The 27305-nt window shown below is 39.4% G+C and overlaps 1 protein-coding gene across 2 annotated transcripts in view; it reads left to right on the plus strand.

Moving 5' to 3' along the window:
* Positions 1-27305, plus strand: part of GPR89A (G protein-coupled receptor 89A) — a 60057-nt gene that overhangs the window by 27374 nt on the left and 5378 nt on the right. For both annotated transcript variants that reach the window (XM_003990534.6, XM_023259072.2), the window contains 3 exons: positions 11892-12001; positions 14309-14397; positions 15316-15408. In XM_003990534.6, coding sequence (XP_003990583.1) covers positions 11892-12001; positions 14309-14397; positions 15316-15408 — 292 coding nt within the window. The remainder of the gene's footprint in view (positions 1-11891; positions 12002-14308; positions 14398-15315; positions 15409-27305) is intronic.

Here is a 27305-nt window from a genome sequence, read left to right on the forward strand (position 1 = left end):
ATCTGGCTAAAGTTTTGCCAATTTTGTTACCTTTTCACAGAACCAATTCTTGATTTCATTGATCATTCTACTTGTTTTTAGAGTCTATTTCATTTATAATTTCTGCCTGATCTTTATTATTTTCTTCCTTCTAACCTTGAGCTTTGTTTTTTCTCTGGTTCCTAATTTAGGTATAAAACTAAATTGTTTGAGATTTTTCTGATTCCTTGATGTAGGCCTGTGTTGCTGTAAGTGTCCCCCTTAGAACTGCTTTTGCTGTATGCAAAAGATTTTGGATGATTGTTTCTCCACTTTCATTTGTCTCCATGTATTTTTAATTTCCTCTTTGATTTCTTAACTGACCTGTTGGTTTGCCTGGTAGCATGTTTAGCCTCCATGTGTTTGTTTGTGTTTTTTCCAGTTGCTTTCTTGTGATGGATATCTTGTTTCATACCATTGTAGTCAGAAAAGATGCATGATATGATTTCAGTGTTTTAAAAATTTATTGAGACTTGTTTTGTGGCCAGCATATGATCTGTCCTGGAGAATGTTCCATGTGTACTTGAATGTGTATTCAGTTGTTTTGGGATGTAATGTCCTGTATATATATTTTAAGTCCATCTGGGCTAATGTGTCATTCAAAGATGAAGTTTCCTTTAAAAAAAAATCCAGTTTCCTTACTGATTTTTCTGCCTGGATATTCCATTCATGCATTGATGTAAGTGTGATGTTAAAGTTCTCAACTATTACTGTATTACTGTCAGTTTTTCCATTTATGTCTCTTAACATTTGCTTTATGTATTTGGATGATTCAGTGGTTGCATGAAAAGATGTTTACAGTTGTTCTGTCCTCTTATTGGACTGCTTTCTTTATCTTTATGTAATGCCCTTCTGTGTCTCTTGTTAAAGTCTTTGTTTTAGGGGCACCTGGGTGGCTCAGTTGGTTGAGTGACCAACTTCAGCTCAGGTCATGATCTCACAGTTTGTGGGCTTGAGCCCCACATCACGCTCTGTGCTGATGGCTCAGAGCTTGGAGCCTGCTTCGGATTCTGTGTCTCCCTCTCTCTCTGCCCCTCCCCACCTTGTGCTCTGTCTCTCTCTCTCCTCTCTCTCTCTCTCAAAAAATAAGTAAACATTTAAAAAAATCTTTTAAGTAATAAATAAAGTCTTTGTTTTAAAGTCTATTTTGTTTGATGTAAGTACTGCTACCCTGGCTTCCCCACCTCTCACCCCCGCTTTCATCTGCATGGAATAGGTTTTCTAAGCCCTTCATTTTCAGTCTGTGTGTGTCTTTGGGTCTGAAGTGAGTCTGTGGTAGGCAGCATACAGATGGGTCTTGTTTTTTTATCCGTTCGGTCATTCTAAGTTGTTTGATTGGAGCATTTAGACTGTTTACATTTAATCATTGATAGGTCTGTACTTACTACCATTTTGTTCATTGTTTTCTGATTGTTTTTGTAGTGCTTCTGTTCCTTTTTTCTTCTCTTGCTGTCTTGTCTTGCAACTGATGACTTCCTCTAGTGTATGCTTGGCTTTCTTCCTCTTTATTTTTTGTGTATCTATTATACATATTTGTTTATGGTTACCATGAGGTTCAGATATAACATCCTAAGTATGAAACGGTGTATATTAAGCTGATAGTCACTAAGATCAAACACATTCTGAAAGAACTTTTTTCACTCCCCTCCCCCCCCATTATTTATATATATATATATATATATATATATATATATATATATATATATATATATATGTTGTCATATTTTACATCTTTATATTCATTGTTTTCTTCTACTTATGGCCTTTTCTTTTCACTTAAGGAAGTCCCTCTAACATCTCTTCTAAGGCCTGTTTAGTGGTGATGAACTCCTTTAAGTTTTGGATGTCTGGGACAAACTCTCCTTCAATTCTGAATGATAACGTTGCTGGGTAGAGTATTCTTGGATGTAGGTTTTTCTCCTTTCAGCACTTTGAATATATGTTACCATTCCTTTTTGTTCTGCAGTTTCTGCTGAAAAATCAGCTGATAGCCTTATGGGGTTTCTCTTGTATGTAACTATTTGCTTCTTGCTGCTTGTAAGATTTTGACATTTGACATTTTAATTACGATGTATCTTGGTATGACCTCCTTGGGTTCATCTTGTTTGGAACTCTTTGCTTCCTAGACCTGGATGTCTATTTCCATCCCCAGGCTAGGAAAGTTTCTGTTATTTCTTCAAATAAGTTTTCTACCCCTTTCTTTCTCTTCTAGGATCCCTATAATGTTAATGTTTACTTGCTTGATGCGATACAAAAGAACCCTTAGTCTTATTTTTTTTTAATTCTTTTTTCTTTTTGCTGTTCAGCTTAGGTAGTTCCCATTACCCTTCTTCTAGATCACTAATCCATTCTTCTGTATCCACTAATCTGTTGATTCCCTCTAGTGTATTTTCCTTTTCAGTTATTGTATTCCTCAACTCTGATCGGCTCTTTTTATATTTTCTGTCTTTTTGTTGAAGTTCTCACTGGCTTCTTACCCTTCTCTCCAGTTTCATGAGCATCTTTATGATCATTACTTTAAACTCTTTATCAGGCATATTGCTTATCTCCATTTCATTTGGTTCTTTTTCTGAGGTTTTGTCCTACTCTTTAGTTTGGAACATCTTCCTCTGCCTCCTCATTTTGCCTTTCTGTTTTTATTCTACGAATTTGGTGAAACAGCTACTTCCAAACTTGAGGAAATGCTCCGGGTATCATCATCTTCTGTGTAGACTGTATGTGACTGGTAATTTTTGTTGACTGGCAGAGGCTGGGGGCCTTGGAGCACTCCATTCTGGGTCTGTCCTGGTGGGATGTTTAGAGCTGAAGTGGGTGTGGGCCAGGATGGTCCTGGGCCTCTCTGTGCAGAGGGCACCCTGGCAAGATAGCTGAAGCTGAAATATGTGCAAGCTACGGTGTCCCAGGGCACCCCATGCAGGAAGCACCCTGACTGGGTGGCTAGAGCCAAGGCTGGCACAGGCCAAGATGCTCCACTCCAGGGGCACCCAGTTGGGGGATGGCTGGAGCTGAGGTGGGGAATGGGCCAGGGTCCCCAGGTATTCCACTCAGGGGGTGCCCTGGCAAGACAGCTGGAGCTAAAGTGGGCACAGGCCAGAGGTTCTCGAGAGGCTCCATACACAGGGTGCCCTAGCAAAGTGGCTAGAGCTGAAACACACGTGAGCCAGGAGGTCCCAGTGCGATCTGCACTAGAGGTGCCCTAGCAAGCTATCTGGAGCTGAAGTGGTGTCAGCATAGAGTGTTCCAGGGTGCTTTGTGCCTGTGTCACATGGTGAGATGGCTGGAGCTGTAGTGAACGCTGACCAGGGGTGCCCCAGCGTGTACAGTTCTGGGGCTGCTTTGGTGGGACAGCTGGGACTGATGAGGTCCAGGGGCTTGGGGCTCCCTGAGGTGGTAGTCTGACTAGGGTGCTCAGATCCTGCTCCTGTCTGTACTATTAAGGTGGAGGGGGAACATAAACTGTGGTACCTGCCAGCCCTGGCCAGCTAGAGAGAGTTCCAGCAGCTCCCCAGCTGTCTGGTAGGCTTGTAGAGCTGGTTCCTTTATATTCAAGTCGTTCTTGTAAACCATGCCTTTTTTTCTGTGCCTCAGGCCAGACAAATCTGTTCATGGTCCCTCAGTACAACTCCTCTCCCCTGCGCCCCCTGCATTGTACAGCATTGGCGGGGGGAGGGAGGAGGAGGTTCCCTTTAATACCGAGTCTCCACTATTTTGCCATTCTCTGTGGTCTGTCTACCTTTTGTTGTGCAGAAGCTGTTCAGTCAGCCCTCAGTCATTTTTTTTTTAATGTTTATTTATTTATTTTGAGGGAGAGAGAGAGAGAGAGAGAGATCTGGGGAGGGGCAGAGAGAGAATCCCAAGCAGGCTCTGCACTGTCAGCTCGAACTCACAAACCTTGAGAGCATGACCTTGAGTCAAAATCAAGAATCAGACACGTACTGACTGAGCCACCCAGGCACCCTAGCCCTCAGTTATTCTTCAGGAGGAATTGCTCTATAAATAGCTTAGATTTGGGGTGTCAGTGGAGGAGGTGAGTTCAGGGTCTTCCTACATTACCATCTTGACACCTTTTCCTTGGATTTGTACTTTTAAGCCATTTCATCATAAGTCATGGTTAGGAATTGACCCTGATCCCTACATGTACCCCTACAGGTTTTGTCTAGTCACAATCTGGGATGGTTTGTGATCCTCTAGTAGATCTTATTAATTTGAGTGGCTCTCAGAAGAGTCAGCCTCCTAACTTGGCCTAATTATCACCGCAGTGGAGCTATCAGGGCAAATAAGCTAACATGACAACACTGGGGCCCTTGGGATTCATACTAGAAACACTGTTTTCACAAATACTCCTGGTTGGGCAGGAGTAGTGACCAGAAAACCATCTTTTAATTTACCAGCAGAGAGCCATAGTGAGATGACCTACAAGAAATATAACATCTGTTATGTACAAAAGAATTAATGCTTAAAAATGGGGGTAGGAAAGAGGCACACTGTGTTCTCCCTGGGAACACTAAAGAGAAGATGAGATTTATAGTATTTGGAAAACATTCATCAAAAACCTAGTTCAGGGGTGCCTGGGTGGTTCAGTTGTTTAAGCATATGACTCTTGATTTCAGCTCAGGTCATGATCTCACATTTCATGGGTTCGAGCCCCTCATCAGGCTCTGCTGACAGTGCGGAGCCTGCTTGGGATTCTCTCTCTCTCTCTCTCTCTCTCTCTCTCTCTCTCTCTCTCTCTCCCCCTCCCTCCTTCCCTCTCTCTTTCTGTGTCTCTCTGCCCCTACCCTGCTTGATGTCTCCCTCAAAATAAATAAATAAACTTCAAAAATAATTTTTTTTAAACCTACTTCAATTAGTATGAACACGCTGGTTTAGTGATCAAAGCCTTCAGCTTTTTTCAAGTTAAAAGAATTAAGTGATCTGTTATTTTCTTTTTCTTTTGACTTAGATGTCAAAGTTTTTGTTTTGGTAATCTAGGATATAGCTAAATTATAGTCTGTACTCACAAACAGTATTAATACAACTTTGAAATTGTGGTTTTGTGGAAGATAGAAAATACAGCTATGCAACTCTCCCATAGTATAATGAAAAGAGTTTGAGCCAGTCACTTTACAGTAAACATGCTAAGTGATCTTGAGCAAATGCTAGACTTAGTTTCCTCATTTGGAAAATGACAGGGTTGCCTAAAGGGTCTCTAGGATCCCTTTCCAACCACAAATTCTGAATTTCTAATTTTTCTGTTTGTGACTAAAAAAAAACTAGAGTATTATAATATGTAAAAGTTTGATGCAAGCTATTACTATAAAGAAAAAATCTTAACCTATACTCTTGAGTTGGTTTATTTATTTATTTATTTATTTATTTTAGTCTCTCTTGAAAACTTGTAGAGATAGGGGAAAAAATACATTCACTGGTGAAATTTCAGCACCAGCCACAACTGCCTTCAAACCATGGTACTGCAAAGAGTTTACGTAAATCCTTCTATAGAGAATCATAAAAACTAGAAAAAAATCATAAAAGATATTATTCAAAGACACTGGAAAATGAACAGAGGTAAAAATTTTGAAGAGTATCACGTTACCTCACGTTTTGTGGCTTTCTTGCTCGGGGTTGCTCTTCAGCCACTGCCCACTATCCTAGCATCCACTCAGACTGATAAATTTCCAGTTACTCTGGTTTGAACTTGGAAGTGAAATTTTGGAGGCAAGAGACATGTAGAAGTACTAAGATAATAGAATCGAGGTATAAACTATCCAAGTCCCTGCCTCATCACTAAACAATACATTTGCAGAGTAGATACCAGAGAGCCTGAGAAAAAGTAGGGAGAAACTAGAAGGGCGTTTACCCTTGAAAGACATAATTCCCTCTTAATGTGATCTGCAGGTGTGTGGTGCCTTTGGCTGCGTGCATTGCCTGAACTGTGTGTAAGATGGGCACACAGCTTGAATGACAGAAAGTGAAATTCTTAACTGGTTTAAGGTGTCACAAGGTAGAACTCAGGACTGGCAAGGTGCAATTAGAAATTTTAGAGGAACCCCTAGAAACAAAGGGACCAGAGAAAGGATAGGCCTTAAAATATAAAATCTGTTCAGATTCTTTGTCAACCACTAACTAACCTGCTCAGGCTCAGCAGAGACCGCCAGAGTCAGCTACAAAGAGAGCATCTGGATGCTGAAAAACTAAGCAAAGATAGTAGTTGCTGCATGCAGTAGGTATGATGGCTTCACAGTTTGAGCCCAGGTAAGCCAACTGCTTAATAGAACAACAACCAACCAAAAAAAAAAAAAAAAAAAAAAAAAACCAGTCCTCGGGGCAGGGGGGTGGGGGGGTGATAGATTCCCAAGTTACTGCAACATACTATCTACAGTGTTAAGTTTTCAGCCAGAACTTACTCAACATACAAAGAAATGGGACCAAGCAATCTATGTTCAAGATAAAAAGCAGATAATAAGACACTTAACTTCAAGTGGGCCCAAATAATAGCCTTTAAGTCTTTTTGTGAAATCTATTATGAATTCTAAGAAATGAAGGAGAACATAATATCAGTGAACAGATAAAGCATCCCAAAAGAGAAATGGAAACTGTATTTTAAAAAGAAAACAAACTCAAAAACTGAAAAGTACAATAACTGAAATGAAAATGTCACTAGGTAGGCCTAGCAGAATTGAGAAGTGGAAGAATCAAGTTGAAGATAGATCAATAGAAATTATTCAGTTGGAGGGGCGCCTGGGTGGCTCAGTTGGTTAAGTGTCCAACTTCTGCCTAGGTCATGATCTCGTGATTCATGAGTTCAAGCCCCACATCGGTCTCTGTGCTGACAGCTCAGAGCCTGGAGCCTGCTTTAGATTCTGTGTGTCCCTCTCTCTGCTCCTCCCCTGCTCATGCTCTGTCTCTCTCTGTCTTCTAAATAAATGTTAAAAAAAAAAAATTAAAAAAAAAAAAAGAAATTAGTCAGTTGAAGAATAGAGAAAAGACTGGAAAAAATGCAGGGTATTTAAGCATAAAACAATATCAAGCAGTTCAAAATGTAGTTGGGGTCCTAAAGAGAGAGAAAGAGAGTATTTAAAGAGGGGTGCCTGGGTGGCTCAGTTGGTTAAGCATCCAACTCTTGATTTCAGGTCAGGTCATGGTCCCAGGGTCATGAGATCAAGCCCCTGCATCAGGCTCCATACTGGGCGTGGAGCCTGCTTAAGAGTCTGTCTCTCTCTGCCCTTCCCATGCTCAGGTGCATGCACGTGCGCACGCTTGCGTGCTCGCTCTCTCTCAAAGAAGGGGGCGGGGGTGCATTTAAAGAACTAATGGCCAGAAACTTCCCAAATTTGGTGGAAAATGTTAATTTACAGATCCAAGAAGCTTAACCCCAAGTAGGGTAAACACAAAACTCTACTGAGGTTCATATCATCAAACTACTAAAAGATGAAGATGAAAAAATCTTGAAAGCAGCAAGAGAAAAATGATACAGGGGAATGTTGCAGACTTTGAATCTGGAGTTCTCTTTTGTCCAGCAAGAGATTGGATGCAGAATTGAATATGAGAGAAGCTAACGTCCAGGAGGAGACAAGAGCCCCGAACAGGGGTTTTGCCTCTGTATGTATTGATCTCTCAAGGTTTTACATACATGGTGAATGTGCAGAAACAAACAATAAGATAGTGACCATTAATTTGTAAGAAGCAAAGGGTTTGGGGGGCAAGTGACGGTAGAAGTTGAGATTAAAGCACAATGATATATTGGCGCCAGATGCCAGATGGACAGTGTTTCTCTGTGGGCGATACAGCCACGTAGCTGTTCTCTCCAAAGTGTAAGATTGCTGGAGCGCGCTGCCTCCAGGCTAACAAGGCACCTTTCTACTAGCTAACCTTGGGCACTTTCGCCCCGTAGTGGCTTTGTCCCTCTATTCTCAGAGGCTTCTGTCCTGTGGAGGTGGCTTTTCTCCCTAAGCCTTGTTTTACTTAGTGACTAACCTTGGGCACTTGTGCCCCACAGTGGCTTTCTGCCCTAAGCCTTGTTAACCCACTGGTGCAAGTGTACAGAATTCTTAAGCTTATTTTCCACAGGGGAACAATGCAAAATAATGGTCATTTAACAGGGTTGCAGGTACATAATAAACATACAGAAACTTAAAGTATTTCTTTAAACTGACATTTAGAAATACAATACCAATTACAATCACTCAAAAAATGAAATACTTAGATGTAAGTCTAACAAAACATATATAGGTCTTACATGCTGAAAACTATAAAATGCTAATCAAAGAAATCAAATATCTACATAGAGAGGCATACCAAGTTTATAGATTAGAAGACTCAAAATAGTAGATATGTCAGTTCTCTCCACACTGATACACAGCTTTAACATATATCCCAACAAGATTTTTTTGTAGATTTTATATGGAAAGGCAAAAGTACTTAGAATAGCTAAAACAATTTTGAAAAAGAATAAAATGGAAAGAATCAGTCTGATTTCAAAGTTTATTATCTAGCTATGCTAACCAAGACTGTGTGGTATTGGCAGAGGTATAGACACATATCAATAGAAAAGAGCAGAAAACTCAGACATAGACCAACACAAATATGCCCAAGTAATTTTTTTACAAAGATCCAAGAGCACGTCAGCGGAGAAAAGATCGCTTTTTCAACAAATAGTTCTAGAGCAATCGGATATCCATAGATTTAAAAAACATTTTTTTAATGTTTATTTTTGAGAGAGAGACAGAGACAGAGCAGGGGAGGGGCAGAGAGAGAGAGGGAGACACAGAATCTGAAGCAGACTCCAGGCTCTGAGCTGTCAGCACAGAGCCCAGCGTGGGGCTTGAACTCAGGAACCACAAGATCGTGACCTGAGCCAAAGTCAGACACTTAACTGACTGAGCCACCCAGGCACCCCTTCATAGATTTTTAAAAAAATGAATCTCAATATAAATCTCACATCTTACACAACAATTAACTCAAACGGTACAACTGTACAACTTAGGGAGAAAGAAACATAGGAAGTCTTAGGAGGGCTCTAGGGCTAAGCAAAGAGTTCATGGATTTGACACCAAACATATAAAAGGAAAAATTGATAAATTAGACTTCATCCACACCACAAACTTCTGCTCTGGGAAAGACCCTGCTCAGGGTGAAAAGACAAATTACAGACTGGGGGGAAATATTTGTAAACCACAGATCTGAGAAAAAACTAGTATCTAAAATATAAAAACTTTCAAAACAGAGTTAAAAAAAAAAAGTCCAATTAGAAAATAGGCAAAAGACATGGAGATATTCATTGCAGAGCATATGTAGATTGCTATGAAGTAGGTGGAAAGATGTTTTAACATCCTAAAACGTGAGACAAATGCAATTAAAACTGAGATACCACTATACACGTATTAGAATGGCTAACATAAATAAGCGACACCAAATCCTAGCAAGGATGCAGAGAAGCTAGATTACTCATACATTGCTGGTTAAAATGTAGAATAGTAATTCGGGAACACATTTAGCACTTTCTTTAAAAACTAAACCTGCAACGACCACACAACCCAGCAACTGCCTTCCTCAGCATTCATGCCAAAGAAAAGAAGAGTTGGGTTCACAGAAAACTTGTACACTGACGTTTGTAGCAGTTTTATTCATAGTGGCCCAAATTGGAAATAACCCAGATACCCTTTAGTGAATGAATGGTTAGGGGGTCGCACATGTACAGAATACTACTGAGTAATAAAAATGAATGAAATGAATGAACTGTCGCTGAAACAGCCTGGGTGAATCTCCAGAAAATTTTGCTAAGTGAAAAAAGCCAATCTGCAAAGGTTCCATGCTATCTGATTCTATTTCTATTACATTTTTGAACTGACAGAATGGAAACGGAAAACAGATTTGTGGTTGCTAGGTGGTTAAAGAGGAGTCAGAGGGGAGAGGGGGGAAGTGGGCTGTACAAGGGCATTGTGAGGGATCCTTGTAGTGATGGAAATATTCTGTATCTTGACCGTATCAGTGTCAATACCCTGGTTGTGCTATTGTACTATAAATTTGCAAGATGTTTCCATTGGGGAAAGCTGGGGAAAGGGTGCGTGGGATGTCTCTGTAATTTCTTATACCACATGTGAATCTACAATACCTCAAAATGTTTAATTAGAAAGGAAAAGTAATTGCTTTCTTCCCACCTTTCTAGTTTGTACCAGAAGAATAGTGGAATGGTATATTTAAACCACAGTAGACACTTTTCAGCCTCTTGACTTGAACTACCACCAAACCTCAGCCAGGCACATGTTTTTCTAGACTGTGGGGTTTTTTAATGGCATCCAGCTAATAATGAAAAAATAATTTCTCGTTCTGGACTGCCCTTATCATAAAGAGGCAATAATGATGATGGTCACAGGATGTGGTGTTGATGATAGTGACAAAAAGTTCAAGATAAAAAGTACAAGTACCTCGTACTATTTCTTTCTTTTTTACCACATCTCCGGAAGTCTGATAATGTTAACCATTTCTTTTAAAAATACATGTTTATTTCGCATCTGCAACTTATGGTAAGAAAGAGCAAAATTGGTTTAGGCTAAAGTGATAAAATTAAAAGTGAAAGTGAGTCATTTAAAACAAGGTCACGCTTGTTGTGTGCAGCCAGCCTTCACTTCTTCCAGTGATTGTGCCTCCCTGCCTATTCCGGGGCCACGATACAGTGTCGGTCACCTTGACATCATCAACCAGTTCCACTCCACAGCCAGTCGTTGCATTTGTCGTGCTGTAGGCATCGAAACTAAGGACAATAGAAATGGGCCTCAGTGCTCCCTCTCTCCCCACTGCCTCTCTTTTAATCCGGCCCGGTAAACTGAAGTGAACTTTCAAATGAGTAAGATAGAACCTCTTCCTTCTTCATACACTTGTTCCAGCTTTTCCACCTATGAAAATGGCAAGACTCATAACCCTTAGTTCTCCCAAGTCAAAAGCTTCCTAGTGAGCCTCTTCTTGGTTGTTAATGACCTCTTCCAACAATGCTAAGTTATAGTGAACATGTGTAATTAAAGAGCTAAAACTTGGAGCTATATCCCATTCACTCGATATCCAGGCAAAGGTCATTTTGAGAAGAAAATTAAGTCAGCATGACCCAATATACCTCATATTCTTATTGTTAATACCTTTAATCACTGTCTTAAAGAATCTAGCCCACAGAGGGCCACCTGGGTGGCTCAGTCGGTTAAAGTGTCTGACTCGGTTTTGGCTCAGGTCATGATCTCATGGTTTTGTGGGTTCAAGCCCGGCATCTGGCTCCGTGCTGCCAGCACGGAGCCTGCTTGGGATTCTCTCTCTCTGTCCCTCTGTCTCTGCTCCTCCCCAACTCATGCTGTCTCTGTCTCTCTCAAAATTAATAAACTTTAAAAAAAAAAGAGAGAGACTAGATTTATGTGATTTTCCTGCATTTAGTTTTTGTTCTTTGTCTGCTTTCAAAAAGGAAGGAAACTTTTTTAGTTTTTACCCTGAACCTGGCCCTTCAGGTGTGTTAACTATTTTGTCCTTAAATGATAATGGTAGAAATTACTAATATTAGTATAGAGCTTTGTAGTTGACGGCATGAGTTCTTATATACGGTTTCAGTGATCTTCACACCCGTCCAGAGATGAGGAAATGAAAACTCTGCAGTCTTCTAGTTTCTCAGAGCCAATCTTCACATTTCTTGCCTTGGCCAAATTCTGTGCTCCTTTGCATAGGCCACATTGCTTCTTGGGAGTGTATAGTTTCCCCTTGGTTGTGAGTAGTGGCAAAGCGGGACTCCGGAGTTTGCATTCTTTCCTGAACAGCTCAGCAAGGGAAAAGGGCAGTTATGAGACTAGAAGGTGGATGAAAACCGACTATGAGGATTAAAGCTCCCTGCTGAGGTTTTATCTTTTCTCTCCTTTCAGGATGGCAATGACACGGAGAACTATGTTCCAGAAGGGGGAGGTGCATAACAAACCATCAGGATTCTGGGGAATGATAAAAAGTGTTACCACTTCAGCACCAGGAAGTGAAAGTATCCTTTATCCCTCTGCCTGATTCTTTTTCTCAACTCTGGACCAAGGCCAGAAGAAAAAAGTAGTGTTGGGATGGTCTTCTCTAAGGTACCTGACTGCATCAGAGTCCAGCTGGCCAGGGCTAGGCTTAGGAAATACAGAGTCATCTCTCCAGTGCCCCTAAAAGATCATAAAACCATTGTCTTTGAGCTCAAGAAATCCTAAAAGTCACTCTTTCCATTTTACAGATGAGAAAATAGACCCAGAGAGGTTAAGTCACACTGTGGTTTGTGGCAAAGATAGGACCTCCTTTTAGTTCTTTCCTCTACACTATTCTATTTCCCAGGTCTGAAAAACTAGCATAAAACACAGTGACTCCCGAAAATGGATGGTTTGTATGTATATGAGCTGGTAAGGGCCCATTTCTAAAGCAATTGGTATTGCTAAACAACTTTTAAGCAGCACTGTATCTTCATTGACTTTTAGTTTGAAGGATCAAGGATATTGGGTTTAATGGGTTGTTCTTGGCCCAGTTGGTTGCAGTGTTTGATTCCCAGATTGAGCAACAAAATCTCTTTGGGTCTACCAGGCTATTAAGTCAAAATTGCGGGGGGGCGGGGGGGGGGGCTGGGGTGAGATAGCATGTTCCTCCTTCTTTCTCTAGCCTGAGGGAAGTACAAATTCCCTTTTGCTTCAATTGGAGGAAAAGGATGTAATCTGTCCTTGCTATAAATTGTGACATATCTTTCCGGTGTCAAATGTAGGTAAGAATTGGACCGAAGAAAGGCAGGATGACCATGAGAGAAGAAAAAAAGGATTACATTGAATTCATTTACCCTGGAGACATTTATTTCATATCTTCTATTTCCAGGCAGAGTCCTAAGGGATAAAATGATGAACAGAATATGTACCCTCTCTCCTCAAGAAGCTGACCATCTAATCATGGGAGAGGCAGACATGTAACTAGTTAAACCCTGTTGTTTGGTGGCCTGGACCATCCCAGTAGCAGCCACTACTGAAGAAGGAGCCGAAGGGCACTATGGTGATTTGAGCAGTACAGGCATACCTCAGAGATGTTACAGGTGTGGGTCCAGAACATTGCAATAAAGCAAATATCGCCATAAAGTGAGTCAGATGAATATTTCTGTTTCCCAGTACATAATAAAAGTTTTGTTCACACTATACTGTATCCTATTGAGTGTGCAATAGCATTCTTTAAAAAAAAAAATGTACATACCTTAGTTTAAACCATCGCTAAAAAATGCTAATCATTACCTGAACTTTGAGTGGTAATCGCTGATCACAAATCACCATAACAAATTTAATAATAATGAAAAAGCTTGAAATACGGTGAAAATTACCAAAATGTGATACATTTTGGTAGAGACACAAATGGTGCCCATAGACTTGTCCAATGCAGGATTGCCACAACCTTCCATTTGTTTAAAAAAAAAAAAAAAAAAAGGGAGGGGGTGAAGGGGGCAGTATCTGCAGAAGGCAGTAGAATGCCTGCCTCTAGCAGGAAAAGTCACAGAGTTAGGGAGGCTCTGGACCAAAGTGAATCTTCTGACTTGGGCTATTTTCACTATTTTTTATGACTTTAAAGTCCATGAAAGCTAAAGTTTAGGTTTAAGCTATCTTAGTGATAGTAAGTCAAATCAGCAAAAGTATCAGGATTAAAATTATTTCCCTCTCTGAGCCCCTGTTTCCTCAATGGAGACAATAACAGGCCCTCACTGAGTTCTTGGAAAGTAGCATAGTGTAATGGAAAGAGCAGACCTTGGAGGAAGGCATATCTGAGCTTTACTTTCCTTATCTGCAAAATGGGTAATAACACCTATCTCATGGGACTTTATGAGAATAATAGAAGATAATGTCTATAAAGAACTAAAGAAGGGAATGTTTATAAATCCCAGCCTGTATTAAACTCAGTAGTATTAATTCCCTTTCCTAACATTATATTTATTCAGATAATTTAGGGGGAAATTACGCTATATTATAGGAGTTTTACTATGTAACTATTTAAGATTTCAAGATTACATTTGACTTACTCTAATTAGATAAAGAAAAGCAACAACAAAACCATCTGTCTGAGCCACTTGAACTAGTGAGAAACTGAATTTGGTAGGTATTTGGTAATGCTCTTGGGGGAGAAGCTTTTTCACACCTGTGTTGGAGGTTGGGAAAACTGCTCTGAAGGAGTACTGCTGGCCTTGAAGCAGGAAATTGAATATCCAGGCTGGGAGAAACCAAAAGCATATGATTTCTTCATTGCTATTTCTTGAAACTTCTATGTGATTTAAACCTTGATGCCCATTTTGTGCCAGATCTCACTCTTATCCAACAGGAAGTGGACGCTTTGGAAGAGCTAAGCAGGCAGCTTTTTCTGGAAACAGCTGATCTGTATGCTACCAAGGTACAGAGAAAGGAAACGGAAGTGTGGTTTTTAATCAGTACGACTGAAGGCAGAACAAGACTAAATAGCTTTGTAGCATCCTCTATGGCCACCCAGCACAAGAGAGACCTCATAGCTCCAGTATCAGCCATGAAGCATTAAGAGTCTGTTCTTCATGACATTGTTCCTACCCCCTAGCAAAATTCTTAATGGAACGCTGTCAATAATAAAAATTAGTGGGATAGTCGGGCGAGGTTTTTTCAACATCTGGGAAGATGGCTCACACCACCCCCTACTGATTCAGGGTCAAGATGGTAGCTCCTCTGGTTGCTTTTTATTCCTATAGAAGTTAATAATATTGCAAGAGTGATGCCATGATCTAGCCATGTTTTAAAGGATCCAGACCAAGAAGTGACCTAACTTTCCTCAAGTTAAAATGCCATATAATTTCTGTAAAAATGCCATATAATTTAAGTATGTAAAATCTATTAGCTAAGGTCATTCAAACTATTTTTATCCTTTTTAAGGATCACTTCACTGGAATAGCCATAATATAGAGGTAGCATAGGCTTTGAAGACCGACTTGAGCTTCAATTCCCCTACTCACTATCTGTGTGACCTTGGGCAAGTTATCTAACAACCCCCCCCCCCCACGCTGTAAGCCTCAGTTTTCTCCTGTGTAAGATTAAGATAATAGAACATAGAAGAGTTGTTATAAAAATTAAAGGAGATAATGTATGTAAGGTGTTTATCCCAGTTTGGTGCTTAAAGTAAGCATTCAATAAATGTTTCCCACTAGTATTATTTTAATATTATGAAGCCATGTGTGGGTTTTTCGCTCTGGCAAAACAGTGATTCATAGAGGCAGGAATGTTTTAGCTGAGTATAAAGTTTACATTTTGCTGAGACTAACCATGTTCTGTATTTGTTTTCCCTCAGGAGAGAATAGAATATTCCAAAACATTTAAGGGAAAATACTTCAATTTTCTGGGTTACTTTTTCTCTATTTACTGTGTTTGGAAAATTTTCATGGTAAGTATATTAGTTTTAACTGTCAGGGTTTAGGTTATTTTCCCTGGTAATGGCAGAGAGAAAAGTAGGTTTGTAAATTCTAAATCCAAAGGAGTCAACAGAGAATGATATCTTTCACATCCCCGAGACTGACTCTCCCCCTTTTCTTTTTAAAAAAATTTCTTTTAATGTTTGGGATGTGTGGGTGGCTCGGCCGGTTAAGCGTCCAACTTCTGCTCAGGTCATAATTTCATGGTTCGTGGGTTTGAGCCCCATGTTGAGCTCTGTGCTAACAGCTCAGAGGCTGGAGCCTCCTTCAGATTCTGGGTCTCCCTGTCTCTCTACCCCTGTCATGCTTGTGCACGTTCTCTCTCAAAAATAAATAAACATTAAAAAAAATTTTTTTTTTAATTTAATGTTTATTTATTTTGAGAGAGAGGGAGGGAGAATGAGCAGGGGAGGGGCTGAGAGGGAGGGAGAGAGAATCCTCAACAGCCTCCATGTTGTCAATTCTGAGCTCGAAGCAGGGTGCAATCTCATGGACCGTGAGATCATGACCTGAGCCGAAATCAAGAGTTGGATGCTTAAGGGACTGAGCCACACCCAGGTGCCCCTCCCCCCACATCTCATTTTTATGTCACATAGAAAAGAGGAATTGTATTTTTCTTCAGTCAGAAATCATTAGTAAGGTGTCTTAGTTTATAAACTACATGAAAGGAATACAAAGGTTTTTTTTATTTTACACTCTGCTTTCCATATTACCCATGAGTATATCTATGTAATACAATCCCTACCTTCAGCTCAGATCAGAAACTACTTCCCCTTTTTAATCATCTGTATATACCTAAAAAAATTAAATACAAAGTAAATTCCAAAACATTATTTCTACAGATAAATTCATCTTATGTGGCACTCTCAATGCCATATTCTTTATGTGCATTTTGTGTACATTCATTTTGTGTCTCATCTGTAGGTATTCGTGGATTTCAGTGTGATTACAGAAAAGGCTGATTGGACTTTCTGTTTTGGTGACTTTCCTACTGGGGCTGTGTTTGCACAAAGAGGAGCTTTGTCAGCTTGTTAATTTTGATCAGTATAGATGAATGGAAGATTCTGGATTTTAATGGATCTAATGTTATAATAAATTGATGTCAATGCCTATTCAGAGGACCTTTTTAAATCCTGATTCATTCAGTGGAGAAGATAAATGAAGATAGTATGTTCAATTAACTAAGCTACTAAAAAGTTTTTCCCAAGACATAGCCTTTAGAGGAGCATATCATTTTTAACAGCTTTTTGGAGGTGTAATTGTCATTCAGTAAAGTGCACATATTTAAAGGGTATAGTTGGGTAAGTTTTGACCTATGTAGACACCTGTCCAACAACTATCACCACACTTTGGAGAGAACATACCCATTCATCACTTCCAAAAGCTTCCTTGTACCCCCTTGTAATGTCTCTCTCATGTGTCCCCAGGTAACCACTTATATTTTCTAGAATTTTATGTATATAGAGTCTTAAAGTATGTACCCTTTTTCTGTCTGGAAGCTTTTACTCAGCATAATTACTTTATGTTTCATTCATGTTATCGTGTGGTCAATAGTTTATTCCTTCTCATTGCTGAGTAGTATTCCGTTGTGTTATTGTACCACAGTCTGTTTATCTGTTCACCTGCTGATGGGTATTTGTTTCCACTTTGGGGATGTTACAAATAAAGCTGCTATGAACATCTGTGTACAAGTTTATATCTGGACATGTGCTCTCTTTCCTGTTATGAGGAAACACTTAGGCTAGGTCACATGGCAAATGTATGAAATGGCCAAACTTTTCCAAAGAGGTTGTACCCTATTACATTCCCACCTGCAGTGTTTGAGAATTTCGTTTACTCCACATCCATGCTGACATTTTGTAGTCAGTCTTTTAGACATTCTAATAGGTATGAGGTGGCATTGAATTGTTTAATTTGTATTTTCCTAATACCTAATGATGTTGAACAACTTTTTCATGTGTTGATTTGCCACCTGTATATGTGAGAGGGTGGGGTAACTATTTGCCATCTTTTAAATTAGGCTTCTTTTTTATTGGGTTTTGCATATTTTTCATTGCATTCTGGAAACCCTTTATCAAATGTGATTTTCACATATTCTCTCCCAGTCACTGGCTTGGCTTGTCATTCTCTTAGTATCTTTCAAAGAATTGAAGTTCTTAATTTCGATGAAGTCTGCTGTATCTTTTGTTTTCTGTTATGGGTTATGCTTTTGGTGTTGTATCTAAGAAATCTTAGCCTAACCCAAGGTCACAAAGATATTTTTCTTGTCTTATTCTATACATTTTATAGTTTGAGGTTTTTACATTTAGGTCCATGATCCATCTGGTGTTAATTTTCTCATATGATGTTGGAGTGTGGATCCAAGTTCATTTTTTTCGCATAGATATCTACTTGTTGTAGCACCATTTGTGGAAAAGATTATCCTCTCTCCATTGAATTGACTTTGCAATTTTGTCAAAAACTAATTGACCATATATTTTTTCTATTTGTTTTTTCCTATTGATATATATGTTAATAAGTCTTGAAATAAATAATACTCTTTTTTTCTCCTTTTTTAAAATTTGTTTTGGCCATTCTGTGCCCTTTGCATTTCCATATGAATTTTAGAATCAGTTTTTAATTACTGCTGAATACAAAAATACCTGCTGAAATATGTATTAGAATGTCATTGAATCTTCAGATCAATTTGACTTAATTTTGACTTAATATTGAGTCTTACAATTCATGAATACGGTGTAACCATTTATTTAGATCTTCTGTAGTTTCACTCAGCATTGTTTATAGTTTTTAGTGTATAGATCTTTTACATTTTTCAGATTTATCTCAAATATATTTTTGATGCTATTATAAATGGGAATGTTTTTATAATTTCAGTTTCTGAGTGTTACTAGATACACAATTGTATCTAGTATAATTATGTAGTTACACAGTTGATTCTTGTCTGTTGATTTCATATCCTGCAACCTTGCTAAACCCGCTTATTTTTAAAGTTTTTTGTAGATTTCATAGGATTTTTTCTACATAGACAATCTGTTCTCTGCAAATACAGTTTTGCTTCCTTGTTTCTTTTCTGGATGCCTTTTATTTCTTCCCTTCCCTTCCCTTCCCTTCCCTTCCCTTCCCTTCCCTTCCCCTTCTACTACCCTCCCCTTCCCCTCCCCTCCCCTTCCTCTCCCCTCCCCTCCATTCCCTTCCCTTCCCTTCCCTTCCCTTCCCTTCCCTTCCCTTCCCTTCTCCTCCCTCCCCTTCCCTTCCCTCCCCTCCCGTCCCATCCCATCCCATCCCATCCCATCCCATCCCATCCCATTCTATCTCATCTTTCTTCTCCTTCAGCCATATCACACCAAAGTACAAAATTAAACAAGTGGTAAGAGCAGTCATCCTAATCTTGTTCTTCATTTTAGGGGGAAAGCATCCACTCTTATGCCATGAAGTATGGTGTTAGCTGTTGGCTTTTCCTAGATGCCCTTTATCAGGTTGAGGAAGTCCCTTCTATTCATAGTTTCTTGAGTGTTTTTAATCATGAACACGTGTTTGATTTTGTCAGATGCTTTTTCTGCATCTATTGAGAGGACCATATGATATTTTTTCTTTTTAGTTGGCTGGTATAGTATATTACATTGATTCAAAATGTAGCATTTCAGATGTGTGTTGTATTTTTATTTCATTCAGTTCAAAATATGTATAATTCCTTTTCCTTGACTCATGGGTTATTTAGAAGTATGTTATCCAATATTTGGTGATCAGAGGAATATCATCCTGTAATTGATTTCAAGTTTAAACCATGTGATCTGAGAACGTACTTTGATTTGTCTTAAATTTGATCTCTTCAAATTTACTGAGACTTGTTTTCTGCCCAGAATATTTTCAACCATGGCTAATATCCATCCCATGTGCACTTGAGTAGAATGTGTATTTTGCTCTTGCTGGTTAGAATGTTGTATAAATCTCAATTAGATCAAGTTGGTTGGTAGTATTGTTAGTTTTCTGTATCCTTGCCAATTTTTCTATCTTCTCAGTTATTGAGAGGAGGTGATGACATTTCAAACCATTGTTATGGATTTGTCTATTTCTCTTTTTAGTTCTCTGTGCTTTGTGCGTTTTTTTTTTTTACTTATAATTAACATACAGTGTTTCAGGTGTACAATATATTTGATTCAACAATTCAATACATTGCTGAGTGCTCACCACTATAAGTGTGGTCACCGTCTGTTACCATACGATGTTATACAATATTATAGACCATATTCTCTATGCTGTGCATTGCATCTCCGTGACTTATTTATTTTATAACTAAGAATTTGTGCCTCTTAATCCCCTTTATCCATTTCACACATTCCTTTACTTACCTACCTTCTGGCAACCGCCAGTTTGTTATATGTATTTAAGAGTCTGTTTATTTCTTTGTTCATTTGTTTTAAGATTCTGCATGTAAGTAAAATCAGGTGTTCTTTCTTTCCTTGTCTGACTTATTTCACTTAGCATCATACCCTCTAGGACCATCCACGTTGTTGCAAATGGCTAGACCATATTCTTATTTGTGGCTGAGTAATATTCCATTGTATAAATACATCATATCTTTTTTATCCATTCATCTATTGATGGGCACTTGGGTTGCTTCTATATCTCCGCTGTTGTAAATAATGCTGCGGTAAATATAGGGGTGCCTATAGTTTTTCGAATTAGCATTTTCATACTCTCTGTAAATACCCAGTAGCAGGATTACTGGATCATATGGTATTTTTATTTTTAATTTTTTGAAAAACCCCCATACTGTTTTCCACAGTGGCTATACCAATTAACGTTCCCACCAACACTGCGTAAGGGTTCCTTTTACTCTACATCCTCACCAACACTTGTTATTTCTTGTCTTTTTTATTCTAGGCATTCTGGCAGGTGTAAGGTGATGTCTTATTGTGGTTTTGATTTTCAGTTCCCTGATGACTAGTGATGTTGAACATCTTTTCAAGTGTTTGCGGGCCATCTCTTTGTCTTCTTTGGAAAAATACCTCTTTAGTTCCTCTGCCCACTTTTTAATTGGATTGTGTTTGGGGTGTTGAGTTGTATAAGTTCTTTATATATTTTGGATATTAATCCCTTATCAGATACATCATTTGCAAATACCTTTTCCCGTTCAGTAGGTTGCCTTTTCGTTTTGTTAATGATTTCTTTCACTGTGCAAAAGCTTCTTACTTTGGTGTAGTCCTAGTAGTTAATGTTTGTTTTTATTTCGCTTGCCTTGCAAGACATATTTACAAAAATGTTGCTATGGTCAGTGTCAGAGTAATTACTGCCTATGTTTTCTTCTAGGAGTTTTACGGTTTCAGATCTCACATTTAGATACGTAATCCACTTTTAGTTCATTTTTGTATGTAGTATAAGAAAGTGGTCCAGTTTCATTCTTTTGCATATAGCTGTCCAGTTTTCCCAACACCATTTATTGAAGAGACAGTCTTTTCTCCACTGTATATTCTTGCCTCCTTTGTCATAGATTAATTGACCGTATAAGCATGGGTTTGTTTCTCAGCTCTCTATTTAGTTCTGTTGATCTAGCTGTCTGTTTATGTGCCATTACCATACTGTTTTGATTACTACAGTTTAGTAGCATATCTTGAACTCCAGGATTGTGAGACCTCCAGTGTTGTTCTTTTTCACGATTGCTTTGGCTGTTCAGGGTGTTCCGTGGTTCCATACAGATGTTAGGATTATTCATTCTAGTTCTGTGAAACATACAGTTGGTACTTAGACAGGGATTGCTTGAATCTGTAGATTGCTATGGGTAGCATGGACGTTTTAATAATGCTGATTCTTTCAGTCCTTGAGCACAGAATAACTTTCCATTTGTTTTTGTTGCCATCAATTTCTTTCATCAATATTTTATAGTTTTCAGAGTACAGGTCTTTATCTCCTTGTTTAAGTTTATTCTTAGATCGTCTTTTTTGGTGCAGTTGTAAATAGGATTGTTTTCTTAATTTTTCTTTCTGGTACTTCATTATTAGTGTATAGAAATACAACCAATTTCTGTATATTAATTTTGTACCTGCAACTTTACTGAATTTATTTATAAGTTCTAATAGTTTTTGGTGGCGTCTCTGAGGGTTTCTGTATATATTATTATGTCATCTGCAGTCAGTTTAATGTCTTCCTTATCATTCTGAATGCTTTCTATTTCTTTTTCTTATCTGACTGCTGGAACTAGGACTTCAGTATTAATGTTGAATAAAAGTGGTGAAAGTGGACATCCTTGTCTTCTTCCCAGTCTTAGAGGAATAAGCTCTGTTTTTCACCATTGAGTATGGTGTTAGGTGTACATTTTTCCTATATGGCCTTTATTATGCTGACGTTTGTTCCTCTAACCCCACTTTGTTCCCTCTAAAACCACTTTATCATGAATGGATGTTGTATGCTTTTTCTGCATCTATTGAGATGAGCATATGGTTTTTATCCTTTATTTTGTTGATTTGTTTTATCATGTTTGATTTGTAAATACTGGATCACCTTGGTATTCCTGGAATAAATTCTGCTTGATCATGGTGGACAGGTTTTTTTAAGACCATTATTGAATTCAGTCTGCTAAAATTTGTTAAGGAATTTTGCATATATGTACATCAGAAATATTGGCCTGTAGGGGCGCCTGGGTGGCTCAGTCGGTTAAGCGGCTGACTTCGGCTCAGGTCATGATCTCGCAGTCCGTGAGTTCGAGCCCCGCATCGGGCTCTGTGCTGACAGCTCAGAGCCTGGAGCCTGTTTCAGATTCTGTGTCTCCCTCTCTCTGACCCTCCCCTGTTCATGCTCTGTCTCTCTCTGCCTCGAAAAAAAAAAAAAAAAAAAAAGAAATATTGGCCCGTAGCTTTTTTGTTTGTTTTTGTAGTGTCTGTCTGGTCTTGGTATCAGGGATTTTAAATGCTGGCCTCATAGAGTGAATTTAGAAGTTTCCCTCCTCTTCTATTTTTTGAAATCGTTTGAGAAGAATAGATATTAACTTTCTTTCTTTCTGTAGATGTTACATTAGTTTAAGGTGTACAACAAGCATGGAATATCTTTCCATTTGATTCATCTTCACTTTTTTTCATCAGTGCTTTGTAGTTTTCACAGTGTAGGTCTTTCACCTCTTTGGTGTTAAGTCTTTGTTAAATGTTTGGTAGAATTCACCTGTGGGACAATCTGATCCTGGGCTTCTGTTGTTGTTGTTGTTTTATTATTATTACTGATTGAATTTCATTGCTACTAATTGCTCTGTTTAGATTTTCTATTTCTTCCTGATTCAGTTTTGGAGGATTATATGTTTCTAGGAATTTATCCATTTCTTCCAGGTTGTCCAGTTTGTTGGCATAGTTTTTCATTATAGTCTCTTCTTTCTAAAAAAAAATTTTTTAATGCTTCTTTATTTTTGAGAGAGACAGAGACAGAATGCGAGTGGGTTAGGGGCAGAGAGAGAGGGAGACAGAATCCAAAGCAGACTCCAGGCTCCAAGCTGTCAGCACAGAGCCCGATCCGGGGCTCAAACTCACGAGCTGTGAGATCAGGACCCGAGCCGAAGTCGGTGGCTCAACCGACTGAGCCACCCAGGCACCCCCATTATAATCTCTTCTAATCCTTTGTATTTCTGTCGTGTCAATGGTTATTTCTCCTCCTTTATTTCTGATTTTGAGTCTTCTCTCTTGATGAGTCTGGCTAAAGGTTTATCAATTTTGTTGATCTTTTCAAAGAAACAGGTTCTGGTTTCATTGGATTTGTGGGGTTTTGGTTTTGTGTGGGGGGTTTTTTTCCCCTCTATTTCATTTATTTCTGCTCTAATCTTTATTGCTTCCTTCCTTCTGCTAGCTTTGGGCTTTGTTCTTTCAAAGTCTAGCTCTTTTAGGTGTGAGGTTAGATTATTTGAGATTTTTTGTTTGTTTCTTGAGTTAGTTTTGTATTGCTATGAAATTCCCTCTTAGAATGGCTTTCTTTACTGCATCTCAAAGACTTGGAACCATCGTGTTTTCATTTTCATTTGTCTCCCTGTATTTTTTTTTATTTCCTCCTTGATTCCTTGGTTAACCCATTCATTGTTTAGGAGCATGCTGTTTAGCCTCCATGTATTGGTATTCTTTTTAGATTTTTTTCTTGTGATCAATTTTTAGTTTCATATCATTGTGGTTGGAAAAGATGCATGATATGATCTCAGTATTCTTAAATTTATTGAGATTGTTTGTGGCCTAACATGTTATCTATCCTGGGGACTGTTCAATGGGTACTTGAAAAGAATGTGTATTCAGTGGTTTTTTGGATGGGATGTTCAGTATATCTTTTTTAAGTCCATTTGGTCTAAGATGTTGTTCAAAGCCACTGTTTCCTTATTGATTTCTGTCTGGATAATCTACATTGATATAGGTGGAGTGTTAGTTGTCTGTTATTATTTATGTATTTAGGTACTCCTGTGTTGAGGGCATAGATATTTAGTTGTTATATACTCTTATTTGATTGACCCCTTTATGATTACGTAGTGGCCTTCTTTGTCTCTTGCTGTAGTCTTTGTTTTAAAGTCTACTTTATCTAATGTAAGTATTGCTACTCTACATTTTTTTTCCACCTTTTGCATGGTGCTTTTTTTCCAGCCCTTCATGTTCAGTCTGTATGTGTCTTTAGGTCTGAAGTGAGCCTCTTAAAGGAGCATATAGATGGGTCTTGTTTTTTTATCCATTCAGTCACCCTCTGTCTTTTGATTAGAGAATTTAGACCATTTACATTCAAAGTAATTATTGAGGGGCGCCTGAGTGGCTCAGTTGGTTGAATGTCAGACTCTTGATTTCAGCTCAGGTCATGATCCCAGGGTTATGGGATCAAGCCCATATTGGGCTCCACGCTGAGAATGGAGCCTGCTTAAGATTCTGTCTCTCTCTTCTTCTGCCCTTCTCCCCCACTCATGTGCATGCTATGAGCATACACTGTCTGTGTCTGTCTGTCTCTAAATAAATATAGATAGATAGATAGATAGATAGATAGATAGATAGATACTTATGTACTTCTTGCCATTTTGTTCATTGTTTCTGGTTGTTTTTGTAGTACTCTGCTCCTTTCTTCTTCTGTTACTCTCTTCCCTTGTGTTTTGTTGGTTTTCTTTAGTGTTATGCTTGGATTCCTTTCTTTTTACTTTCTATGTATCTATTGTAGGATTTTGATTTGTGATTGGCATTAGGTTTATATATAACATCTTAGGTGTATAGCAGTCTGTAAAGTTGATCAAACTTAAGTTCGAGCTTAAGTTCACACACACTCTAAAAGTACATTTTTATTCCCTCTCCACATTTTATGTAGATGATGTCATATTTTGCATCTCTTTATTTTGTGTATTCCTTGACTGGTTTTTGTAGACATAATTGATTTTATTACTTTTGCTCCATACTGGCTTTACAAGTGATTAATCTATTATGTGTATAATTTTTTTAAGTTTATTTATTTATTTTGAGAGTGCACACAGGCAGGGGAGAAGCGGGGGCGGGGGGGGTGGCAATGGGGGGAGAGAGAATCCCAAGCAAGCTTTTATTGTCAGCTCAGAGCCCAGTGCAGGGGTCAGTCCCATGAACGTGAGATCATGGTGTGAGCTGAGATCAAGAGTTGGACACTCAACCAACTGAGCCACCCAGGTGCCCCTCTACTGTCTATTATATGTTTGCTTTTACCTGTGAAAGTTTTTCCTTTCATAATTTTCTCCTAATTATGGCCTTTTCTTTCCACTCAAAGAATTCCCTTTGACATTTCTTGTAAGGCTTATTTAGTGGTGATTTCATCCTTGAACTTTTGTCTGGGAAACTGTTTATATCTTTTTTTATTCTGAATGATCATCTTGCTTGTAGAGTATTCTTGGTTCCAGGTCTTCCTTCCAGTACTTTGAATGTATCATGCCACTGCTTTCTGGCCTACAAAGTTTCTGGTGAAAAATCAACTAATAGCTTTGTAGGGTTTCCCTTCTGTAGTAACTGGTTTTATTTTTCTCTTGCTGCTTTTTTTTAAATTTTCTTTAATGTTTACTTATTTTTGAAGGAGAGAGAGACAGAGTGTGAGTGGGGGAGGGGCAGAGAGAGAGGGAGACACAGAATCAGAAGCAGGCTCTGGGCTCTGAACTGTCAGCACAGAGCCCAGCGCGGGGCTCGAACCCATGAACTGTGAGGTCATGACCTGAGCCAAAGTCGGACGCTCAACCGACTGAGCCACCCAGGCACCCCTCTTGCTGCTTTTAAAATTCTCTCTTTATCATTACTTCCTGCTATTTTCATTATTACACATCTTGGTGTGGACCTCTTTGGGTTAATCTTGTTAGGGGCTCTCTGTGCTTTCTGGATTCGGATGTCTGTTTCCTTCCCCAGATTAGACAAGTTTTTAGCTGTTATTTCTTCAAAGACGTTTTCTGCCCCCTTCTCTCTCTCTCTTCTCCTTCTGGGATCCCTATAATACAAATGTTATTACACTTGATGGAGTTGCTGAGTTCCTTTAACCTTTTCTCATTTTTTATTCCTTTTTTTTCCTTTTTGCTGTTTAGCTTTGTTGCTTTCCATTACCCTGTCTTCCAGATTGCTGATCCATTCTGCATCCTCTAATCTGCCCTTCCCTCTAGTGTGCTTTTTTTAATTTTAGTTATTGCATTCTTCATCTCTAGTTCTTTTTTATGTTTTTGTTGAAGTTCTCCTTGAGTTCATCCACTTTTTCTCAAGTCCAATGAGTATCTTTATGACCATTGCTTTGAGTTCTTTATCTAGGTATATTGCCTTTCTCAGTTTGATTAGCTCTTTTGCTATGATTTTGTCCTGTGCTTTCATTTGGGACATATTCCTCTGTCTCCTCATTTTATCTAGCTCTCTGTTTGTTTCTGTGTATTGGGGGCCAGCTGTGACTCCTGGTCTTGATAGTAATGGCCTTGTGTAGAAGAGACCCGGTGGTGCCCTGTAGTGCAGTGTCCCTGGTCACCAAAACCAGGTGCTCCAAGGGTGTCTCCTCTGTGGGAAACATGCGCCCTACTGCTGTGGCTGAGTTGCATTTGCCTTCAGCCCAGATGGCTGCAGTGACCTGCTCTGCCTGCTCTGGGCACACTGGGCAGGGTTTGGTCCCTGCACAGCCAACTAAGAGGCTCAGCTGCTGGAACTATGGGCGCACTGATGTAATCTCTCCCCTTCCCCAAGACAGCAGTCCCTCTGGAGTGGTGCTGGTCCCTGCTAAGGCTGCTTGTAGTAGGGCAGGAGCTGTGCTAGAGGGCCACCTGCCGAGGCAGGCAGGTCCCCAGGTGAACATGGGGCCAGGGCACTTGGTGCTAGCGAGATAGGTAGGGAGTATTAGCCCTGGTGCCCACAGGTGTCTGGCTATCTAGGCTGGGGGAGGAGAAGAGAAATGGTGCCCAGCAGTTTTGTTCTTGAAGTCTCCCTGCGCCTCCAGCACATACTGAGATTAATAAATGAATATTCTTCACGTATACCCTGGGCACTTTTCAAACTGCTGCTTCTTTGCTGTCTCTCAGGCCAAGGTATTTATTCTAGCTCTTCAAGGGCAGGGACTTCGTTTCCTGTTGCCCTCTGGCTCTTCCAGAGTTAGGCCTTGCTAATTTTTAAAGTACCTGGAGTTTAGCCCTGCTGATTTTACAAGCTCCCCAAGTTAAGCCCCACTGGTTTTCAAAGCCACATGTTACCGGAATTCCTCATCCCACTGCCTGGGGTGCCTAGGGTGGGGTCTGATCCTCTCCTCTGTGCTTGTGGTGTCCCTCCTGTTTGTGGTTAGTCTCACAGACGGGTGGGGGTTGGTTCCCAACCGTGTCTCAGCCCCTCCTACCCTTTTCAATGTGGCCTCCCAACACTTTACTGTGGATGGTCTGTTCTGCCAATCTTCCGGTGGTTTTCAGAGT

This window comes from Felis catus, chromosome C1, assembly GCF_018350175.1.
Source record: "Felis catus isolate Fca126 chromosome C1, F.catus_Fca126_mat1.0, whole genome shotgun sequence".
NCBI lineage: Eukaryota > Metazoa > Chordata > Mammalia > Carnivora > Felidae > Felis > Felis catus.